General features: G+C 36.8%; 1 protein-coding gene across 3 annotated transcripts in view; it reads left to right on the top strand.

Annotated features, from left to right (window-relative positions):
• The first annotated feature begins 228 nt into the window (after nt 1-228).
• Nucleotides 229-24,766, top strand: part of LOC136874811 (glucose-fructose oxidoreductase domain-containing protein 2) — a 54,983-nt gene continuing 30,445 nt past the window's right edge. For 2 of the 3 annotated variants that reach the window (XR_010860303.2, XM_067148485.2), the window contains exon 1: nt 243-1,594. Coding sequence is in view for 1 of the 3 variants with exons in the window: in XM_067148485.2 (XP_067004586.1) it covers nt 494-1,594 (1,101 nt within the window). In the remaining 2 variants the exon portion in view is untranslated. Of the gene's footprint in view, nt 1,595-24,766 lie in introns of all 3 variants that reach the window. The other variant, XR_010860304.2, reaches the window with a different exon arrangement.

The following is a 24,766-nucleotide window of genomic DNA, read 5'->3' on the forward strand; positions in this document are numbered from 1 at the left end:
CGGAAACTATTATTGCGGAGCGGCTCGAATTAAAGAATTTAAAGGGGATGATTCATTCAGATAGTTTAATAGAAATATTATTGGTTTTTATGATGAGCCATCCGGATCCAAAAGAAACACTGCGCCATGGGCATGTTGTGCTAGGTGATGTTTTATTGTTCTCCAGTGGTGCCATTTTAGGAAGGAAGGAAGGTGTTGACATTTGGTTCACACATTGGTTGTCAATCTTGACATACGTTTTTGTTGTGTGAGTGTTTCTTTTCGGTGTCTATGCTCAGACTTTTTTCAGTTAGACGCAAGATGTTGGGAATTGCGGAGACGGCAAAGAGGTGATTGTTTCATTAAGAGTTTCTGAAATGAAATATTGTCGGTTTTTCTACGTTATAGATGCAAGTGTGTTTTGTGAAAGGGCGTGACACCGTATTTTCAAGACGATAAACGGTCGAGTAAAGTTATGGAGCCATAGCCTGTAATTCAAGATCTGTGTGAAATAATGTTGCCCGGTATTGGAGTATTTGGAACTGGAAATGTAGTGAAAGTAATTGTTCCATTTTTGCGGGAGAAAGGATTCAAAATCGAGGCATTATGGGGTAGAACATTAAATGCTGCTGAAGAAGTTGCAACGGAACTTGAGATTCCGTTTTATACTAATAAAATCGATGACGTTTTATTACGTAAAGATGTTGACCTAATATTTATTATATGTTCTCCTAATCTGCATGCCCAGATAGCTGTCAAAGCTTTGGGCATTGGTAAACATGTTCTTTGTGACAAACCTGCTGGATTGTGCCAAGGAGAAGCATTGAAAATGGTTAGAGCTTCTCAGTACTATCCATCTCTAATATCAATTGTGAACCATAGTCTGAGATTCTTACCAGCTTTCATTCAGATGCGAAGAGCAATTGCTGATGGATATTTGGGCCTTGAAAGTGAAATAACTGTATGTGATGTTAGAGTACAAATGGGCAGTCTACTGCATGATGCATATGATTGGCTGTGTGATGATACAATGGGTGGTGGTGTTCTAACACTTGTCGGTAGCCATGTGATAGATCTGGTATCACATTTAACTGGTCAGCGAGCCACTCGTGTGCATGGTGTTGTTCGTACCTTTACTAAAACAACAGATCGTGTTAATGGTATACGACATATATCAAGCCCAGACTTTTGCACTTTCCAAATGGAAATGAGTGGGGGAACTCTTGTCACAGCGACATTAAATAACCATCTTCCTGGTTCATTCAGTCAGGAAGTCTTAGTTTGTGGACGTGCAGGTCATTTAATTGTGCGTGGTGGTGACCTTTATGGACGGAAATGTGGGGCAGGAAAAGAAGAAGTTATATATCTTGATGTGGAAGACCTGCAGAGAGGTGGTGCAATTAATTCAGCTGCTGCTAGTTCTATTCCTCGCCCATACATGAAAGGCTTGTTTAAGATGATTGGTGCTCTCAGAGAGGCATTCTTGCCTGTGGAAGATAAACGAGGTTGGGTGAAAGAACCAGTTGCTCTAGCTGCTACCTTTGAAGATGGTCTCTATGTTCAGGCTGTAATTGATGCCCTCAAGAAATCCAGTGCTAACAGAGAGTGGGTTAAGGTGAATATTATTACTGAGGAACCTGATCCTAACCCTTTGTTGAGTGCTGCAGTGCGTCGGAGTGCAATTTCCATGTGATGCCTGGATTGGCTGCCGTAAGGCAGCATTTGCTTCACAGTATCTAACTCACAGCTTAACTAACTGCCTGGCATGTTTGACATGTGTAATATATTACCCAGTATTTCAGTACTACAAAGGTTGTGTTGTCCAAGAAAGTATTACCAACTGTTATGTGATTGGATTATATTTAATATGAATACTAACAAAGTATTATGATAGGTTGTGATAGTTTTCTGATTGCCAGATGTGATAATTTTCTGATTGCCAGTATTGAAGGAGTAACTAAAAAGTACATTCTTTTTTGTGATGGTCTGCTCCACTTCTGATAGATTTTTACAGCTCTACATTTTTGCACAATACTCAGATATGAAGTCTTTAAAGTCCAGTTTTGATCTTCTCTGAAGACATGATTTCTTATAACACTTGAGTTAGGGTTGTTTATGATTAGATTGAAAGAGACAGTTGTGATTTAGACTAATAATTTATTTTAAATCGATAGGCCTAGATCTGATAGTTAATTTAAGTTTAAGTAGAAATCTTACAGAAGTTGTGCTTGCAGTATGAATAGGTTACAGGCTTATATGGTGTAAAATTAATTCTTGTAACCATTCGCTGGATATTGATACCTTGCTTAGTTTTTGGTGGAATATTGGTTGTGGAAGCACATGTGCATAGTGGCTATTTTTCCAACCTTTATCGCAGTTCAAATCGTGGTAACTGCGGAGAGGAAGTTTTGGTAGTGCTTTTGGGTTATGTGAATGATGTTGATCCACGAAATATCACTGTAATATTTGTCACAAATGGAAGATAGTAATTGATTTTACTCATATAAAGTCTCAAATCGGAGGTTGATTAAGAAATACCATCGTTATAGCGAGAAATATGTATACGTACTTACCGGCTGTAAAAGGGACTCCATTATGTTGTATTCCACTGCTCGTGCTGTCTTTTGTTTCTTTCTTGAGGTCCGGGGCTGGCACCGATCATTGGGAGTGCTATGTCTATGAATTCTCATTATCTTTGTCCATATGTCTTGCATTTCGCTGCTCGCACCGTCTTTTGTTTCTTTCTTGAGGTCCAGGGCTGGCACCAATGAATGGGAGTGCTATGTCTTTGAATTCTCATTTCTTTTTTTTTTCCATATGTCCAGCGCAGGTATTTTGTTGAAAGAAAAATAACATGATCCCTGGACAATTACATATATAGGCTATATATATTTTAAGGAAAATGGCACGTTTAATGAATCAGTTGGCCTAGAGCACATGAAGTGACAGCCCTTCAAATTACATCGAATGATAAAAATCAAATATACGACACCAGAGAACTTCAGTGAGCAAAGACATCACACACACGACAGTATTAGACAAACAAAACCCTTACGGAAGTGCTGCGACGTAGCAGAAATAGTAGTTGTAAGGCAGTAAAGTATGTATTCTCTAAAATAAAATATTTCAGAATATTTCTTAATCAACCTCCGATTTCTTTGAGTAAAAGCAATTATTACCTTCCATTTATGACAAATATTACAGTGACATTTCGTGGATCAACATCATTCACATAACCGTGCTTTTGTAGGAGAGGTAAAACTTTACTAGCTTATTAATACAACATGGTGCGGCTTGCACAACGTCATAACTCTACACTGTGGCTACTGATAGGATCATTGGTCTTCAGGTTAGAGCCGCAAAGTGGCCCATAGCCCTTCAGTATCCCTTGTGACAGCGTAGACTAGTGATAAGACCATTGGTCTGGATAGGTTAGACCATTGTGTAGTGACAAGAACATGAGATCTTTGCATTCTGTATTCAACAGTGGACAAAACTTCAGTTAATGAACATTGACTTACCCACTATGGTGGAGGATACATGTGTTTTCTACTTGTAGGAATTTGACCAGGGCCTGTTTTCCAGTACCCAGTAGGCTACAAAACATATAACATATACGGGAAAAAGGTTCCCATCCAAAAATATACCCTTCTTGACTGAGTGCTTGAACTTGCAGCCACGTTTCTGGCACACAAATTAATTTAGGCCTATGCCACACGTTAACTTCCAGATCTCTGACACAAACTCCACAACGATTCAATCGCTTCTTTGTACCTTGTCTAATAAGTTTACTTTTTTGTGTACTTAAAATATTAACATCCCAGATACTGCAGTTGAATTCGGCACAGACCATGACATCTTGCTTCCAAACTTTGTGGTTTCCATATTTTCACAGAATGTGGCAGCCATGGGCCACATATGATGCAAACTCTATCGAAGACAATAGCAACACACTACTCTGCAGCCAATTGAAGCACAGAAAATAGTTGCATTTCTCATTGACATATCCTCCCTTATTTAATTTTTCCATATAAGTAAGTTTACTTCTAGCAGTGGGGTGGTGGATCCCTCACACTAGCATAAACGAAGGATCTTTCCTCTCTGTCACTTAAAGTATTATTTCACATAATTTTTGCATGATATTCTCCTTCCTAAACATGCACCCCTGCTAGTAAAGTGTTACTGCAGGAAATATACTGGATGTTTCTAAAGCAGAAAGCAAGCAAAATACATGTAGGAACAATATCTTTAGTAAATGAAAGGAGAAATTGTTCCTTCGTGGACATGTTAAATTATCTAATATCTTTTTTATTGTACTACCAACATTATTTTCTTAACCAAAGTAGGTAAAGGTTAAGAATAGTACCTATCAGCAGCATAAAGTACACTATTTATTAAGGTGAATCATATAACTCTTATCTTGTATTTATTGTTGGAGAGCAATGTTCATTGGTAAGGCCAGAGATCCACCATCCCGCCCCTAGAAATACGGATATTTACATCTGTAACTAAATGTAAATTGTGCAACATTTTCACACAACTTGCATCAACAACCACTTTCATTAGCTGAAATTTATAAAATATGAAGTAACTCCCAGAATTCGTAACAGATGGATGGTTTTTTTATGTTTCTTTTTTTTGCTAGTTGCTTTACGTCGCACCGACACAGATAGGTCTTATGGCGACGATGGGACAGGAAAGGGCTAGGAGCGGGAAGGAAGCGGCCGTGGCCTTAATTAAGGTACAGCCCCAGCATTTGCCTGGTGTGAAAATGGGAAACCACGGAAAACCATCTTCAGGGCTGCCGACAGTGGGGTTCGAACCTACTGTCTCCCGAATACTAGATACTGGCCGCACTTAAGCGACTGCAGCTATCGAGCTCGGTGATGGATGTTATTATACAAACTGCAGCATAATAAACAATCTTAAGCAGAGACTATAAAACAAATGACCTTTCAACCTTAAAACAAACACCTAAACAAAGTCTAACCCCCTTATGCTGTAAACAAACCAAAGATGAATTAGTCTAACTTCTTGCACCTCAATTCGTTCAGCATATAATTGACATTAGATACCACGAGTAAGCAGCTGAGCAGTTGTTTTGCACTACTGAAGGCTGCAGCTATCTTTCTTGGTTGTCCGACTTTTAACCTGTAATACATAGTGTCTGTTCACCAGAATAAATCACTGCCCAATCCCACTGCTCATTAAGAAGTAACTAATTCCTTTGGAGTGATAATCCTCTTGTCCTGTGCCTTTAAGTAACATTCACTATTGTTACCAGGTATAATTCCCTTTAAAATGCCCCTTAAAATGCTTTTTGTTAAAAACCTACAACCTGGGCTAAGTGGCTCGCACAGTAGAGAGCTGGCTTGCCAAGCCAAAGTTGGCAGGTTCAGTTCTGGCTCTGTCAGGTGGTATTTGAAGTTACTCAAATATCAGTCAATCATGAGTCATAATTGATGTTCATTTAGGACTGTCACCCTGGCAGCAGATTCCCTGTCAATTGTTTACCTATTGTTTCCTTAAATGGTTTCAAAGGACTTGAAATTTATCAAACATTTCCTGTGATAAATTATTTCATTCCCTAATTCCTGTTGCTATAAATGAATATTTGCCCCAATTTGTCCTCTTGAATTTCAGCTTTATCTCCATATCTTTCCTACCTTTAAAAGCTCCACTCAAGCTTATTCTTCTACTAATGTCATTCCATGTCATATCTCCACTGATAGTATGGAACATCCTGCTTAGTCAAGAAGCTCGACTCATTTCTCCCAAGTCTTCCCAGTCCAAAGTTTACAACATTTTTTAACATTTCCCCTTTATCGGAAATAACCAAGAGTAAATTGTGCTTCTTTTCTACCTCGTGTCACACACAAAGTAACTCATATGGCACAGAATTTTAGCTTCGTGCCATTTCCAGAAACCATTAAAATACTGTAGCATGTGGAATATAAAACCAGTAACATTATTATTAAAACCCCACAGTTACTAACCTTTGCTTGGTGGGACATATCACTGCTTCACCCTACAGTTAAGTCTAAGTTACATGCTGAAATTGGCAAGGTATTTATAGTGCTAAATGACAGCCATGTTGGATTCCTAACTTAGTTGGGGAAGAGTGGGATCTGGTAAATGCAGCGCGGGTGAAGTTTAAGGAAGCGGAGATTGTATCAGTGGAATGCTGTGTAGGAGGGTTACTGACTGGAGGGTTATTGGGGATTTAAACAAGATTATAGAGTGGGTATGTGGGAAACTGGGAGTGAGATTTCTAGATCCTAATGGGTGGGTAGGAGATAGGGATCCGTGCTCAGATGGCCTTCACTTAAAATGCAGTGGTTCGTATAAGTTATGAAATTTGTTTGGAAGGGTTATAGGGAGGTACATTCAGGGAAACGGGGTGGCCTAGGGAGCAGTGATAAGGGTACAGGGATCTGGAGGTCAAGTAGGGATGACATAAAAATGTTAGTGTTGAACTGTAGAAATATTGTTAAGAAAGGAATAGAACTAAGTAATTTAATAGGTATATACTTACCAGATAAATGTAATAGAAGTTGAATCATGGCTGAGAAATTATATAATGGATACAGAAATGTTCTCACGGAACTGGAGTGTGTAACATAGAGATAGGATAGCAATGGTAGGAGAGGAGTATTCATTCTGGTGAAATAATTTGTAAGCTACGAAAGAGTTAAAGATGACAAACATGAAATTCTAGGCTTAAGGCTCATTCCTAAAGATAATTGGCAACTTGATATCTTTGGAGTGTACAGACCAGGAAAGGGTAGCACTGACGCTGATTCAGAATTATTTGATAAGATATTCAGCTATGTGGGAAACGATATGGAAAGGAATGTGATTGTAGCGGGAGATCTGAATTTACCAGATGTCAACTGGGAAGGTAATGCGAATGACAGGAAGCATGACCAACAAATGGCAAATAAGTTAATATGGGAATGACGGATGATTCACAAAGTGATGGAACCAACTAGAGGGAAGAATATCCTGGACGTGGTGCTGGTAAAACCAGATGAGCTCTGTAGAGAAACCGAAGTAATAGATGGTATTAGTGATCATGAAGCTGTTTTTTTTTTCATGGTTAAAAATAAATGTGATAGAAAGGAAGGTCTTAAAAGTAGGATTATTAGGCAGAACCATATGATTGATAAAGCAGGCATGAGAGAGTTTTTTAAAAGTGACAGTGATTGGTGGAAAAACAGTAAATAAAAATGTAAACAGACTCTGGGATGGGTTTAAAGCAGTTGTTGAGGAATGTGAAAACAGGTTTGTACCTTTTTCACCTTTAAAAAATATATATATTTTACGCCCACATTGGAGCACCTAAATCAATCCATATACATTTCCGTCTTGAGAGAATTAGCTACAAATTTGGCATATGTTTCTTTGTTTCTCAGGATCCTCTTCTCGGTCTTCAGTTTGCTGCATTGTCAAGCCTAACTCATCTTGGACTTCTTTGAACCAATTATTCTTCGTTTTACTTTTCCAAAAGTAGTTGAAAAGACCCACCTTATTATAATAGAGAAATAAAGAGGAGGAGGTGCAGATTGGAAAGAAATAGTTAGAAATGGCTGTGGAAGTAAGGAGAAATTGAAGGAACTTATTAGGAAACTGAATCTAGCAAAGAAGTCAGCTAAGGATAACATGATGGCAAGCATAATTGGCAGTCATAATTTTAGTGAAAAATGGAAGAGTATATATAGGTACTTTAAGGCAGAAACAGGTTCCAAGAAGGATATTCCAGAAATCATTAATGAACAAGGGGAGTGTGTATGTGAGGATCTTCAAAAGGCAGAAGTATTCAGTCAACAGTATGTAAAGATTGTTGGTTACAAGGATAATGTCCAGATAGAGGAGGTGACTAATGCTAAAGAAGTATTAAAATTTACATATGGTAACAATGGCATTTACAATAAGATACAAAAGTTGAAAACTTGAAAAGCAGCTGGAATTGATAAGATTTCTGGAGATATATTAAAGTCAATGGGTTGTGATATAGTACCATATCTGAAGTACTTATTTGATTATTATTTGCATGAAGAAGCTATACCAAATGAATGGAGAGTTGCAATAGTTGCCCCTGTGTATAAAGGAAAGGGTGATAGACAAAAAGCTGAAAATTACAGCCGAGTCAGTTTGACATGCATTGCATGTAAGCTTTGGGAAAGCATTCTTTCTGATTATATTAGACATGTTTGCAAAATTAATAACTGGTTTGATAGAAGGCAGTTTTTGTTTAGGAAAGGTTATTCTACTGAAACTCAACTTGTAGGATTTCAGCAAGATATAGCAGATATCTTGGATTCAGGAGGTTAGATGGACTGTATCGCAATTACAGCATTTGATAGGGTGGATCATGGGAGACTATTGGCAAAAATTAGTGGAATTTGACTAGACAAAAGAGTGACTGAATGGATTGCTATATTTCTAGAAAATAGATCTCAGAGAATTAGAGTAGACGAAGCTTTATCTTACCCTGTAGTAATTAAGAGGGGAATTCCTCAAGGCAGTATTATTAGACCTGTATGTTTTCTTATATATATAAGTGATATGAGTAAAGAAGTGGAATCAGAGATAAGGTTTTTTTCAGGTTATCTTATTCTTTATAGAGTAATAAGTTACAAGATTGTGAGCAGCTGCAAAATGGCCTCGATAATGTTGTGAGATGAACAGCAGGCAATGGTATGATGATAAACGGAGTTAAAAGTCAGGTTGTGAGTTTCACAAATAGGAAAATTCCCCTCAGTTTTAATTACTGCATAGATGGGGTGAAAGTTCCTTATGGGGATCACTGTAAGTAGGCCTACCTAGCTGTTAATATAAGTAAAGATCTTCATTGGGGTAATCACATAAATGGGATTGTAAATAAAGGGCACAGATCTCTGCACATGGTTATGAGGGTATTTAGGAGTTGTAGTAAAGATGTAAAGGAGAGGGCATGTAAGTCTCTGGTAAGACCCCAACTAGAGTATGGTTTCAGTGTATGGAACCCGCACCAGGATTACTTGATTCAAGAACTGGAAATATTTTTTAAAACAGCAACTCGATTTGTTCTGGGTGATTTCCGGCAAAAGAGTAGCGTTACAAAAAGTGTTGCAAATTTTGAGCTGGGAATACTTGGGAGAAAGAAAATGAGCTGCTCGACTAAGTGTTTTGTGATAAAGATCTTGATTCTCATAGGGAACCGATCTGTCAGTGAAGAGATGGTATGGAATGACATTAGTAGACGAGTTTGAGTGGTGTCTTTAAAAGTTGGAAAGATCACAATATGAAGATAAAGTTGGAATTCATGAGGACAAACTGGGGCAAATATTTGTTTATAGGAAGGGGAATTAGGGATTGGAATAACTTACCAAGGGAGATGTTCAATAAATATCCAATTTCTTTGAAATCATTTAAGAAAAGGCTAGGAAAGGAATAGATAGGGAATCTGCTACCTGGGCGACTGTCCTAAATGCAGATCAGTATTGATTGATAAAGCAGATGCACTCACGTATTTATTTATTTATTGATTGATTGATTCCTCTTCTCTTTCTAAAACTTTACAAAATTCTCACCTGAAATATCCTGTAGGGTTGAGAAGAGCATCCAGCCTTAAATACCGGTACCCAGTTCGCAGTGACTCTCACGTACCCTTGAAGGATTATTATTATTTTTGTTAGAGAATTTTATCTGAACTACCCACAACACAAAAGCATAAATTATCTAGAATGTAAAGTTAGTAGGGTAGTGTTACGTTCTTCAGGTTGGACTGTGCACATGTTCTGTGTACATTATGTGTTGCTTGTTGATATACTTATTGCCCCAAATCTAGGAGGGGTTCATCAGATGCCTTAATATACAATCCTGCGATGTATTAAAAACATTGGCAGTCTGCATTAAATGTAAATGGAATAAGGATATAGTCCAGTCAGATGAAAAGACTGTTCAGTAGACTTTGGAAGCTTTAACTCTTAGTGAGTTGGTATTATAAACTACAGGTTGGGGCCTATATACCTATATATCCATCCATGGAATTAGTGTGTTGTTTTTTTTTAGAAGAATATTTACTTATTGACAAAACATTATAAGATTATAGAAGTTGCTTCTTATGTATTAACGACATAATGGGAAATTTATCCAGAATTTAACATAGAAGGTTGATAATGCAAAGTTTGTATATATTTTTATGGTGTACATTTTTATGAAGTTGGAAGGTTACAGGACCAATTGCACAGAAATTTAAGGTTTCTGATGCATATTGATTGGATAATTTCTTTGACTGTGTTTTTCTGCATTTATACAATTAAGTGTTATTAATGACCTATGTTGGCTTCTCACATTTTCCACTTACTAATGCCACCTTGGTTAAGGATTCAGGTAGAATATGTATCGGTATTGGTGACTTAGACCTTTGGTATAAAAAGTTTTTTCACTATTCTTACTCAAACTGGTTTCAATTTGGTGCTGTTTTAACTATGAGCTGCATTACTTTGCCTCATTAAAATTTGTTAATATTTCTCATTGCATAGTCATGTTGTGTATACATGCATCGGCAGTAGAATGGCACTGATAGTATTACACCCACTAGTCGTAAAACTAATTACTGTTTTGAAGTGCCCTCTGTCATGAGGTTGGTGGTTGTCGCCAACAGATTTCTGCAAAGGAACTCATGGTGATGTAATATATCAATAGCATAGCAATCAAAATAGATGTCCCTTATTTACTAGCTGCAGGAATTGAGCTTTTTATTATTCATCCTCTGCTTGATACACTTTTGTGTAGTTTCCAGCTAGTGCTGAATCATTCCTCTATGTGGCTTTGGTTTTACAATCTGTGAGGTTTTTTGAATAGACCTATGTGATTTGCATTCCATCTGTTTATTAAGAATTTAGAAGCAGTTTCTGTACGCAACTAACCCTTCGTTTTTGTTAAGGGAATTGTTCAAAATAACTCTCCAACTTTGAAAATACCTATTTTCATCCATCAGTTATCAAAAAGTAGTAATACTTAAAGGTGTCTCCTAAATGTACAGATTCACTACTAACGTTCAGCGTAACTAATGATGCCATCTATTTTCAATGTCCGGCTCCATGGCTAAATGTTTAGCGTGCTGGTCTTTGGTCACAGGGATCCTGGGTTCGATTCCCGGCAGGGTTGGGAATTTTAACCATCATTGGTTAATTTCGCTGGCACGGAGGCTGGGTGTATGTGTAGTCTTCATCATCATTTCATCCTCATCACAATGCGCAGGTCACCTACGGGAGTCAAATCAAAAGACCTGCACTTGGCGAGCCAAACATGTCCTCAGATACTCCCGGCACTAAAAGCCATACGCCATTTCATTTTTTTTCAATGGTAATTGGTAATTGAGATAGTGATTGTTGTTTTAACCCTTAATTAGTTGCGCACCATCATTTACTGAATTTAGTCATGCACAGTCTTAAAGACCAGGTGCACTTCCTTTTAAAAAAGTGACTAAATGAGACTGAACACAAAGAATCGGCACACTCCAGAAAAATGACTGAACGTACTTCAACTCTGTTTGTGTGTGCTCGCGCATGCTCATACATTCACACCCTCTTTTTTCTTGACCTAACGTATATTTCTTTATCCACATATCCGGTACCCAGGGTTGGATCCTATAGTCATGCCAGTATCATATTCCTTCTGCCGGCCCCACGGTTTAGGGGTAGGCCCCAAATTCAATTCCTAGTCAGATCATGGAATTTTACCTGGATCTGATGGCTGGTTTGAGGTCCCCTCAGCCTATGTGATCACAATTTGATGAGCTATCTGATGGTATGATAGCAGTCCCAGCCTAGAAAGCCAAGAATGATGCTTAGAGGATTTGTTGCGCTGACCACTCATCACCTCGAAATGTGCTGGCCTTCTGGATGATAAGCGGTCGCTTGGCAGGCCTAGGTCCATCAGGGCTTCTGCGATGTGGGATTTGGTGTGGATCATATTATTTGTTAGTTTTGAAATATAAAATGGTCACAATTCACTGTTCATTGAGTTCTGCTAATTCTTCTCTGGTTTATTTTTAGGTTAATTCAATATTCCACCTTTACAATACCATAAGTTTATTGTCTATTTATTTAAACAACATTATTAACTATGACAGGACATGTTTCGTCTAACTTGTAGACATCATCAGCTGTAAGATATTTAAGAAAAAGCACAAAAAGACAAGGACAGAACAACACATTAAAATATATCGGGTTGCCGAACACGTCAACCAAAATAGCGAGTATGTTCCAGATTGTTCCAAGTACAAACATTCAAAAGCTGTTGATGAACAAAATTAAAATCACACACATGAGACGATACAGTAAAGCTTGTTGTTAAAGTTCTTCTTGAGGGTGCCGTTGACATGCAGCATTCAGGTGCGTCGGCAAAAGCTGATAATGAAGTGCATAATGTTATTTGTAGCAGAAAAAAGACAATCAATGAGCATGTGTAGGGAATCCAGTCAGAAGATGTAAAGAACGTCATATTGGTGCAAGGTTGACATTTCTTATTAAAACTAGGTGGAATATCAGATCGTATGACGTACGTAAAAATACAGTGGACGGCCCTAGAATGACAATAAAGATTATTATAAAAATTGAAAAAATTGAAATTAATCAAGCTTTTACGATATAAAAATGAAAGAATGAAAAAAGGAAGATTGTGGCACATCTGATTACTTGCGTTCTCGCTTCTCAAAGAGTAATTAGCTTAGCATGTTTGGTTTTTTTTTTTCTGACCGGGGATGAACTATGGAGGACGTGTGTGATGGGAGCCGGTGTGAGGGGAAATTAGGGGAAGGTTGGAATCAATAGACGGGGAGCGATCACGTGGAAGCTTTTTTGAATGTTTGTCGAAATAGGAACTGTTGAGTAATGCCTCAAAAATTACGTTCATAGTTTCGGAAATCTCATTTAAATTATGAGTGGGGTTGCGTTTTTGATCTATGTTAATATAAATGTTTTCTAAAACGTTGAGTAAATTGTCTTTACTATGAAAATAAAGAATTGTATTGTATTGTAATCTGGATGCGCTATGTCGATGATATATTTGCCATAATAGATCATAACATCTCCAACAGTGACATCGTTCTCGAACAGTTAAATGAAATCGATCCATGGATCAAATTTACTTCCGAAGTTGAAGTTAATAATTCTTTAAACTTCTTAGATATCACTATCAACAACAGCTCCAATAAATTCTCTTACACTATTTTCAGGAAGCCCACCCAAACTGTTAATACCATTCGGCAAGATTCGATACATCTGGAATCTCAAAAAAGAGCAACCTTTTATAGTTTGATCCACAGAGCCTACCATATCCCCTTATCTGATACAGATCGTAAAAAAGAACTCTACTCCATTCGCTTAATAGCAAGTAAAAACTGTTTTAGTAAGCATTTCATTGACAGGATATTCAACAAAATTGTCAACAGACCCAGTTCAACCCTTCTTAGAGAAACAAAAAGAAAAACAGACAACTATGCATATTTCACCTATACCAATAATAAGATTTACGAAATCACCAACATTTTTAAAAAGCATAAGGTCAACATTGCCTTTAAAACAATTAACAATAACATTAATCTCTTTTACAACCACCATAAAATCAATAACACTATGAATAATACAATAAATCAGGTGTATATAAGTTGAATTGCAATCAATGTTCTGCGAGCTACATTGGGCAAACCAGAAGAGGCTTTTTTATCAGATATAAAGAACATGTCAACGCCACCAAACATAAAAGATACTCTGCCATGAGCACTCATATGACGAGAGTCCAATCATTTCTTCACTTCCATAGAACAGGACCTAAAAATTCTTTATTTTCATATTAAAGACAATTTACTCAACGTTTTAGAGAACATTTATATTAACATAGATCAAAAACGCAACCCCACTCATAATTTAAATGAGATTTCTGAAACTATGAACGTAATTTTTGAGGCATTACTCGGCAATTCCTATTTCGACAAACATTCAAGCAAGCTTCCACGTGATCGCTCCCCGTCTATTGATTCCAACCTTCCCCTAATTTCCCCTCACACCGGCTCCCATCACACACGTCCTCCATAGTTCATCCTCGGTCAGAAAAAAAAAAAAACCAAACATGCTAAGCTAATTACTCTTTGAGAAGCGAGAACGCAAGTAATCAGATGTGCCACAATCTTCCTTTTTTCATTCTTTCGTTTTTATATCGTAAAAGCTTGCTTAATTTCAATTTTTATAATAATCTTTATTGTCATTCTAGGGCCGTCCACTGTATTTTTACGTACGTCATACGATCTGATATTCCACCTAGTTTTAATAAGAAATGTCAACCTTGCACCAATATGATGTTCTTTACATCTTCTCACTGGATTCCCTACACATGCTCATTGATCGTCTTTTTTCTGCTACAAATAACATTATGCACTTCATTATCAGCTTTTGCCGACGCACCTGAATGCTGCATGTCAACGGCACCCTCAAGAAGAACTTTAACAACAAGCTTTACTGTATCGTCTCATGTGTGTGATTTTAATTTTGTTCAACAACAGCTTTTGAATGTTTGTACTTGGAACAATCTGGAACATACTCGCTATTTTGGTTGACGTGTTCGGCAACCCGATATATTTTAATGTGTTGTTCTGTCCTTGTCTTTTTGTGCTTTTTCTTAAATATCTTACAGCTGATGATGTCTACAAGTTAGACGAAACATGTCCTGTCATAGTTAATAATGTTGTTTAAATAAATAGACAATAAACTTATGGTATTGTAAAGGTGGAATATTGTCTTAACCTGAAAGTATACGTACAACAATACGGACTTTACGATGAAATTTATTTTATGTAATCTTCTCTGGTTGTCATACTTATCAATCAGAAGAGCACACTTTGCAGTACGTTGTTGTATGTTTGTTGCGAATGTACTCTTGACAGTTCGTGCACGTAGCACTCATCTTCCTATTCTGCCACCAGGTTCTGAAAGTGCATATTCCAGATGCACCTGTGGCTTTGATGATTTTTGCCTGTCGGGAATACCAGCAAGCTGCCAAGGGAGGCTTTTGACTGTAGCTCTATAATTTGAACGTTGGACATTAAACTGTGAGATGTAATACTTATGTCAAGATGTTCAGGAAGGAACATAAAACACAGATTCACACTCTGTAATTTCAATGATAGCAGAAAATTCAGCTGCGAAAACTAGTCGCACATATAAGCTGTGACCGTGATGGTATGAGGCCATACGATTTAAAAAAAAAAAAAAACAGTAGAGTTGTATCCATGAAATCAGTGTTTGTATTATTTCATAGCTGCCCAAAAAGCAACCTAAGTGATACTTACCAATCTAGACATATCAACAATGTGTGCAGGGAAAGATACCCAACATGGTGGTTATCTCTGTTGCCTGGAAAGCTCATGAGAAGCAAAATATAACACATACGATCTAAAAGACCATGCACGACTAATTAAGGGTTAAGAGACAAAGCAATGGCAAGGGTGAAGAGACAAAACAATGGCATTATCAGTTCCAGTAGCCATTGCCAGAACTGTTTGTGTGGATTGGATGGCAGTCATTTAGTTTTTTTTAGCACATACTCTGCTAATGATTTTATTTTGTAAAACAAATCTATTGTATCTGTTCTGTGTTCCTTTGCCAAATCCACATTGGATTAGATTAGATACAAAATGTATCACCTCTTGAAGTATGAAGATATTGGCTAAGGAAAAGGGAGGACCATAAAAGATGAGAAATGAAAGACATTAAAAGTACAAAAGTACAAAAGTCAAAAGTACAAAAGTTAACCAGTAGAGTAAGCTGCCTCTGTGGATCCGTGGTAGAGTGTCGGCCTCCGGATCCCAAGATAGCGGGTTCAAACCCGGCAGAGGTAGTCTGATTTTTGAAGGGCGGAAAAAAGTCCATTCGACACTCCATGTCGTACGATGTCGGCATGTAAAAGATCTCTGGTGATACATTTGGTATTTACCCGACAAAATTAATTAAATCTCAGCCATAGACGCCCAAGAGAGATCCGGTTTACTCTGTCTGCCATCTAGCGGACCTAGAGTAAAACGGAACGTCGAAATTGACGAGCATACAGCCAGATGGCGTCAAATCGAAATGTCTGCACATGGTAGCTGAGGCCATACGATTTAAAAAAAAAAAAAAAAAAAAAAAAAAAAAAAACAGTAGAGTTGTATCCATGAAATCAGTGTTTGTATTATTTCATAGCTGCCCAAAAAGCAACCTAAGTGATACTTACCAATAGCAAATATTCAGCTTTCTAAAATTCATCCTCTGATTGATACACTTTGGTATAGTTTCTATCTACAGTAATTCTGAATTATTCCTCTATGAGCCTTTCTTGGTTTCAGGTTTGACCACTCAGATGATACCACAAAATGCTATTTGTCTTTTCTAATGTAATTTTCAAGCGTTGTTTCTGGCATTAATCATTCAAATCCAGAAATGGGAAAAGTACAGGGAAAAATAATTGGTCTGAATTACAGCTGTCTGAGATATATTTTACTCAGTTACAATTTATGCTTCAACAAGCAATCCATAAAATTACAATTGTCCCTGAGCCAAAAGAATTAGTCATATGCAGTTAAAATTCTCAACTAAACCAGGAATTGAATCTGGGGCCCTCTGAAGTAAATAAATTTCCAATTTCTTTGGATTAGGAGACTTGGTATTGAATTAAAGGAAATAGATGCTAGCAAGGAAACTCCACTCATGTCGTATCCAGTTAACGCTCTCTCTTCAGTTGATGACATAATTAATGAATTTCCTGATATTTTTTAAGAAAGAATTGGAAGACATATGATTGTAATTGACTTTAATATGATGATTAAAAGCCTTATGAATATTACCCATAAATTGTTGTGAATATATTTTCATGTTCATTTGGGAATTGCAGGTAATGTTCACAGTTGGAAAAATCGAGTACTTTTGATTTGTGAATGTTAGACTATGTTTCCGATCACTGTGATTAAGAACAATGGAATCGTGAGACTGATAGCAACTCTCAAAATAATCACTTAGTTGCTCATGTCTGATAATCAGATCGAAATGTACTTACTTACTTCGTCGATCCTCTCTTACCTTGCGGTATAGAGTTTTGAACAAGAGCTTGCTAAGTCTTTCTGTCATGCACTCATCCATTTAGTTAGCAGTCTGCCCCTGTGTCTCATTCCTTCATAGTGTGTTTCCCATTTCAGTCACGGGTATCTAATGTCAAGCATTCCTGCCACCTTACCATACCAATGCAGCTGTGATTCCTGTATCTAAATATTGAGGGGGTTTTGCATTAAAGACCATCTGGATAGTTTGATTGTGCATTCTCTCTCCTGGTCTTCTGGTCCTCTCTTCACAGATATCTCGTCTCTACTCTTACTCTCTGAAGTCTGCTGTTATGTTGGTCTCATAATGCCCATGATTATGAGTTATGTGTTAGATACTCAGCCAACTTTGTCCTCTTAATGCTTTCCTGTCACCCAGCAGCTGCAATTCAGGTGTAGATAGAAAGGTAACCTGAGAAAAACTTGCATCTATGATCTAACATTCTTAAAGCATCAGCATGTAGATTATATGTATTCTTAAGAAATGTACTTACTGTTATATGAGCATGCTTTAAACTTCAAAATACCAAAGTATGCTGCATCTGCTTGTATCAAATTGTATTTTCACAAATTTCTAATCCAGAGGAATTTCAGATATTATTACATGTTTATACACTTTGTAGCCTACTAATATTAATAAACTTGGCATAGGGTACCATTTTACACTTGACCTATCAGTGTAGCCAAATAGGCAGTTGCTTACCATTTTAGAACTGAAAAACTTCACTATTTAGATTTCTGAGATTCAGCTCCTGGTGCTGAATGTGCTTACCCTGAACATGACAAGTTTTTCTCACTTTTTCCTGGCAAATGGCAGTATAGTAAGTGATGTACTTTCCCAAATAATTGTTATATGGACTGCTGATGCCTATAATATATTATTATTATTATTATTATTATTATTATTATTATTATTATTATTATTATTATTATTATTATTATTATTATTATTATTTAGTGTGGCTATTGCTGGTCTTGTGCAGCCCTCTGACGAGGATGGGCAATATCGACCATGTGTGAGAAGTGCATGTTATTTTATTGGACTGACTCCTATAACTTTGGGTATTGGATAGTATCTGTATTCATATGTAGGCCCTAAAGAGTGCCCATGACTCCTGATTATATCAGTCCCCTTAATGAAATACAAACTTAAATTTTAAGACTGCCTGGATATTAAATGGAAATAAGTTCTGATGTTTTAAATATATAATAAAGAGTAGAAATTTATTTATGTTGTTTGTACATAAAAGACTGAAAGTATGGCTGCTTACTTCTCTTCATTATTGTCCTCTCATTCTTTGTTAAACTATTTTGTAGATTAATTTGTTTTGTTATAAATAAATGTACTCTGATCATGTAGTTGTATTTTCTGTAGTAACCAATTAAATATTTATTTAGTTAACTTGTACTGATGTTGACAAAAATAGTGGGAAGTAGCGGATGCAGGAATCCTTCTCCAGTAAATTTTGCTTTGCAGCTAAGGAATCTTGAAAACTTATACCTACTGACATGGTCAAATTATTATGGTAAAGATAAATATGTAACTTCATTCACCAGAAGAAAACTCCTCACACTATGGTATAATTTAAAAAAAAAAATAAGTTGTTAACAATATTTATCTTCTCTGATATGCTTTCTGAGTATTGCTTTGGATGTCTATTATGTTACTATATTTGGAGTAGCAATTGAATTATGTGCTCCATGTCATCATAATTATTTTAGTAATCTTGTTGACTGTGATGTAGAATTCTTGAAGGGGGCCTGCATCAAGTATGGTCTCTTCCCATATCAAAGAAACATAGCTAAATATATTCCTTTCAGAAATTTCCTGCCATGTTGCTGTGTGATGTGATGCTGCATCTTGTATATTTCTCCATGAAACTACTCTTGTACTTTTGATAGAAGTCTGTCATCGCATTTTCCACTAACTTGTATTATGTGAACTGTGACCAGAAAGAATGAATTCTAAGGCCAGTGTGCATTCTCGTAAAAGTTTATTTGACATAACTACAAATGACTTAAGTTATGAATATGATCTTTACTTTCCTACTTAGTTACTGCCATTATCCAAGCACTTATTAAGTGTTGGTACTAACTACTGGTTGGCAGTTTGTGGGATCGCGTGTATTTTAGTTTGATCTTTGTTCTTTCAGGGTGAATTTCAGTTTGGGGAATAGGAAAGGGTCTGCCAGAGCTAGGTCAGTTGAGTAGGGTGAATAGGCAAGCACAGTTATCTTGAAGTTCGTCAAAAAATCATGAAGCAAGAGTGATTATCAACTTTTTTTTAAGAAAGCCATTCGTTTTCAGTGCTGGCTGATTTAATATACCGTAACTTACATTTTTTTTAGTCTGTTGAAAACTCAAAATGTAACACTGTAACATATCTGTAAAAAGTGGCAGTTATTATAAGTAGAAGACAAGAAGACATGTTTAGTTTTATAAAAACATTGTCAGATTCTATCAAAATCATTTTTAACAACAACAAACACTTTTAACCATGCATTTACCGGTATGTTATATACAATATTGTTTATATTGGATAAACTTGTCTATGATTGTGAATTGGTGATGTTATGAACACGTGAGGTGAATTATAAATGTAGAAATCCTTTGTTGGCGCTTCAGTAAGTTCAAGAAAGTTTTCTGTACTTGCCTTAAAACTGCTTCTCTAACTACAATTGTTGGACTGAGTCCAGGTCACTTGCTTCTATTGTGGATTGCTAACTTGTCTGTGGAGTGGGGGGGGGGGTGATGCAGGAGGGTAACCCCTTTGTCAGTCATCACTGATCTGCATTTAGGGCAGTTACCCAAGTGACAGATTCCCTATCTGTTGTTTACCTAGTCTTTTCTTAAATAATTGCAAAAAATTTGGAAGTTTATTGAACATCTCCTTTGGTAAATTATACCAATCCCAAACTCCTCTTCTTATAAACAAATATTTGCCCCAATTTGTCCTCTTGAATTCCAACTTTATCTTCATATCTTTCATACTTTTAAAAATACCACTTATTCGTCTACTAATGTCATTCCATGCCATCTCTACTGATAGCTTGGAACATGCCACTTAGTTGGACTTCGCAACATTTTCGTAATGCTACATTTTTGTCGGAAATCATCTGGAGCAAATCAAGCACCTTTTCTTTGAATTTTTTCCAGTTCTCGAATCAAGTAATCCTAGTGAGAGTCCCAAACATTGGAACTACCTATTCTAGTTGGGGTCTTACCAGAGACTTATATGCCCTCTCCTTTACATCATTACTACAACCTCTAAATATCCTCATAATCATGTGCAGAGATCTGTACCCTTTATTTACAATCCCATTTATGTGATTACCATAATGAAGATATTTTTTCCTTTTTTTTTTTTGCTTACAGTGATCACCATAAGAAATTTTCACCCAACAAATGCAGTAATTATCATTGCAAAATATTTGTGCAGTAGGATAAATATTTCTCTAGAAGCTTAAATCTTACTAGAATTCTATTGTTATAATTAGGATAGGCTTAACAGAAGTTTAGAATTATGTAATTCCTTTCGATATTCAGTAATTTGTTCAGTAGAGATGGGGGAAGTGCTAGTTGGCTGTGTTTATTTGTCTTCAGATGTATTGGAATGAAATCACGATAGTGACTTTTATTATAAAATTAAATCTGTGTATAAGAATTAAAGAGTATCTAGTATGATTTTATTTTTAGTGATAAACAAGGAATTCAACTCATTTTTCAATTCCTTCACCCCTCGTTAAGTGGATTTTTTGAAAACAAAGAAATACATGTATCTTTATTTTTAAAGGAGACTCCAAATACCAATTTTCACCTGTGTAAATTCTTCAGTTTTTGAGATATCACTATCCTTGCAATCCTCTTTTCAGTCCTTTTTACCTCCTCCCTAAGTGTTTTTTTTTTTAAAATACATTTTTCTGTATTTTCAAAAGAGATTAAAAATACCTATTTTCACGTCTGTAATGTGTTAAGTTTATGAGATGTTCTGCAGATATTCTCATTTTAAGAATTCACCCCTTTTCAGTTCCCCTTAAGTGGATTTCCCAAAAATAAATGATCTATGTTTCTTTACTTTTACATGAGATTCTAAATACCAATTTTCACGTTTGTAACAATTTACGTTTTCAGATAATTATACTGTAGATATAATTTTTTTTTAAAATTCACCTCCTTTGTTACTCTGCCACGAACCTGCTACGCAGGCATAGCAGGGGGAGAGGTGATACTCCCACGTGGCGCGTCCCAGGTGGCTGATAGGGGTGTCCTAACCGGCTTGCCGGCGGACTTGACGGAAATAAAATACCTGTCGCAGACCAAACACACACCCCCGGTGGGTGGGGGAGGCAGACGTAGAATTCACCCACGGTATCCCCTGCCTGTCGTAAGAGGCGACTAAAAGCGGCGACCAAGGGATGATTGTATTCGAACCATGAAACTACTTTTGATTAGTATCATCACGGGCGGAACACCATGGGTCGCTTTTACTTGCGAGTAGTACTACTCTGTTAGGTACTGAATAGTTTTGTGATTCATAGCACTCAAGAGGGGTTCAGTGTGGGTTTCCAGTACCCGGGAGTCGTACGCATGTGAGCAACACCACGGGTCTGGGCGTTGCCTGTGAGTTGTACCACTCTATGAGCGACACCGTAGGTCTGCGTTGCCAGTGATTAGTACCCACTATGTGAGGAACACCACGGGAATACCGGCGCCCGTGATTAGTACACCTAGGTGAGGAACCTCATCGGTTTGCGTTGGCTATGAGTGGCGTCATTGTGTGAGAAACACCATAGGTCAGCGTTACCTTTACGATGTACAATACTTGTGAGTAGTACCTCAATGTTTGGAACACCATGAGTTTACGCTACCTTTGATTAGTACCGCAGCTTCAGAAATATCATGGTTCTCCTTTACTAGCCATAAGCACCATTTTGAGGGGCATTAGACCTGGACTTTGAACCCCTTTAGACATCAAGCATACTCGATTCCGGATTGTGCTTTATAAGTGGTCCCAAGGTCAGTAATACTACTATATATGACCTTTCTTGAGTTGAACCCACTGTTTCTTGTTTTTGTTGTTTCATGTCCATCCATTCATTCTTCATGACTTTTTTTTACTTTGGTCAGTGGATGATTTTGTACTTTTTGTTGTAATTTCATTTCGTACCATTAGGGTCCGATGACCTCGATGTTAGGCCCCTTTAAACAACAAGCATCATCATCACCTTTGTCACTCCTGTTCCCCCCCCCCCCCCAACATTAATTGAATTTTCCTAAAACAAAAAATACCTGTTTCTTTATTTTTAAAGGAGATTCCAAATACCAATTTTCATGTCTGTAACATCTTCAGTTTTTTTTAGTTTTGGCTTGGCGATAATTAATCAGTCAGTCAGGGCATGTTATTTTACATACATAAGTTTAGATTATTATTACATCTATAATTTTGTCACAGTTCATCTCATTACAAGTTGTCCATTTCATGACCGTATCGATGAGTATAATCAAGAAGGTGGTTTAGGCGGTTATTTATACTAACTTCTTGACAGTTCATCTCAGTGACCCTGAAAACTACGGATCGACACTAATATTGGTCTTTTTTGATAATCTAGAAACTTTGATTTAACGTTGCCATGGTTACGGCGGGTCACTTCTTCAGCCGATTCCTAGAGCCGAGGTACTGAGGTGCCAATAACTTTTTTAAAACAGTTGGTTTTAGGGACATACGGAGGTTTGTTCCTCGCATCGTGAGGCTTCAAATCTCTGTCTTGTCCTTATACAACAGATTAAATATTTTGCCTATATTAGCCTATAATTGTGATGTGCCAAAGGGCCTAACTCTAGGGAATGGTGAGGACTTAACATGTCAAATCACTTCCATAACCCTATCAGGAGCAATAAGAACAAAGTATGAAATTTTCAGCAAAATCGGTACAGGTAGTTTTTTAGTCTATAGAATACAAACAAACAAACAAACAAACAAACATTCATTTTTATATATAAGATTAAATACCTACATAACGGTCTTGAATGGTGAGCTGCTGCCTAAATTCATAGAATTTAGTACAGATAATTATAACCTGAACCACATTCCAGATGTATTTTTAACTCAGAGTGATCACCTGTGGGATTCATTAAGAGTAAATAAAAATAGTGTGAAATGTTATTTTATTAAAATTTTAATTAAATTTGTACCATGAAGAGGGGGAAATTTTTCAGATGTGTGTGAAGGTTGGGTTTAATGGCCTATTTTGCGATGTGGATTTCTATTGCTTCTTTTATGTTTAATGATTTGCTTTTATTTTTTATGTGTAAATTTTTAGATCAGTGTTGCTGCCTGTGAAGTAGTATGAGCTCTCATATACGTGCTTTCTGAATGCTGAATGCCAATTTTATCTAATGGGGTTTTTATGTTCTTTGTATCTTGTATGTAAATTAAATTTTGTGTGGCCTATGTAAGTGGTGTTGCAGTTTGATTCTTGACCTTTTAATTCATAAACTCCAAATGGTTGCCCAGTTGTACTTCCTCTTAGAACCATTATCACCACCACTACCATCCTGCTTTGTAGAAAAGGACTTCTTGTTTTGGGTTGCATTTGCTGATGTGTCTTTGTAGTATGTTATTCATTCTGAAGGCTACTTTAGACATCCTTTTTGAAAATATTAACTGTTTTTGTTCACTTAATTGAGGGCTATGTATTTGTTGTTTTCAGGTGTGTGGGATTTTTGTGTTTTTCTTTGTTTCCTTAATGCTCAATCTGCTGTATCAGGTGGGTGGTTGACATCTTTTTGCAGTTTGTTTTATTGTCTGTATTTCATTTTTGAAATCTGTTGTGCTCATTGCTATTGATATTGCTCTCATTGTATTCAGACCTACTAATTTGTGTTCATTCACTTATTAGATTCATTGTCTATTGTGTGAAATCTGAGTGGGTTTCCTGTATATTGTTTATGACAATTTTTCATTATTCTACTGATTATGATCTAAAATATCGATCCTCCTCTTGTTTTGAATGGCCATCAAAGCCTTTGTAAGATCTTGCTGTATGCTTGCTACAGCATTAATTGTTGTGCTTGGAGTCACTATGTGATGTCAATCAGAAGAATGTCTTATCCGTCCGAGAGAATAAAAGCTATGACATTTTTGTTACTAAAATTGAAATTTGGCTTTTGAGAAATGCATATGGTGTCCAGTATGCGGTGAAATACTCTAGTTTCATCCTCTCCCTGTGCATAGCATGTGAGAAAGTCCCTTTCATGGTATTTATCATCATTTTGGACACATAGCTTGCACACAATTATCTCTACTCCAATATCTGACTCATCTTCGAAAATGTCATGTAATTTTCTTCTTGTATCTTGGCAATTTACATGAATTTGTGGATTAGTTCAGTGAAAAAGCACTTCGGAGATCATAAACAGCCAACTGCCCCTATCTTCACGTGATCAATGCTCTTGCTCCCAGAGAATTTACAGGATCACCTTTGTTTTTTCCTCAGTCCGGTGGTATTTGAGGTGCTCAAATACATCAGTCTTGTGTCGCTAGATTTACTAGTATGTAAAGACCTCCTGCAGGACTAAATTCAGCACCCCAGCATCTCCGAAAACCGTCAAAGTAGTTAGTGGGACGTAAAGCCAATAACATTATTATTAATTTTGTTTTTTCAGTCATTT

This window comes from Anabrus simplex, chromosome 5 (genome assembly GCF_040414725.1).
Source record: "Anabrus simplex isolate iqAnaSimp1 chromosome 5, ASM4041472v1, whole genome shotgun sequence".
In the NCBI taxonomy this organism is placed as follows: domain Eukaryota; kingdom Metazoa; phylum Arthropoda; class Insecta; order Orthoptera; family Tettigoniidae; genus Anabrus; species Anabrus simplex.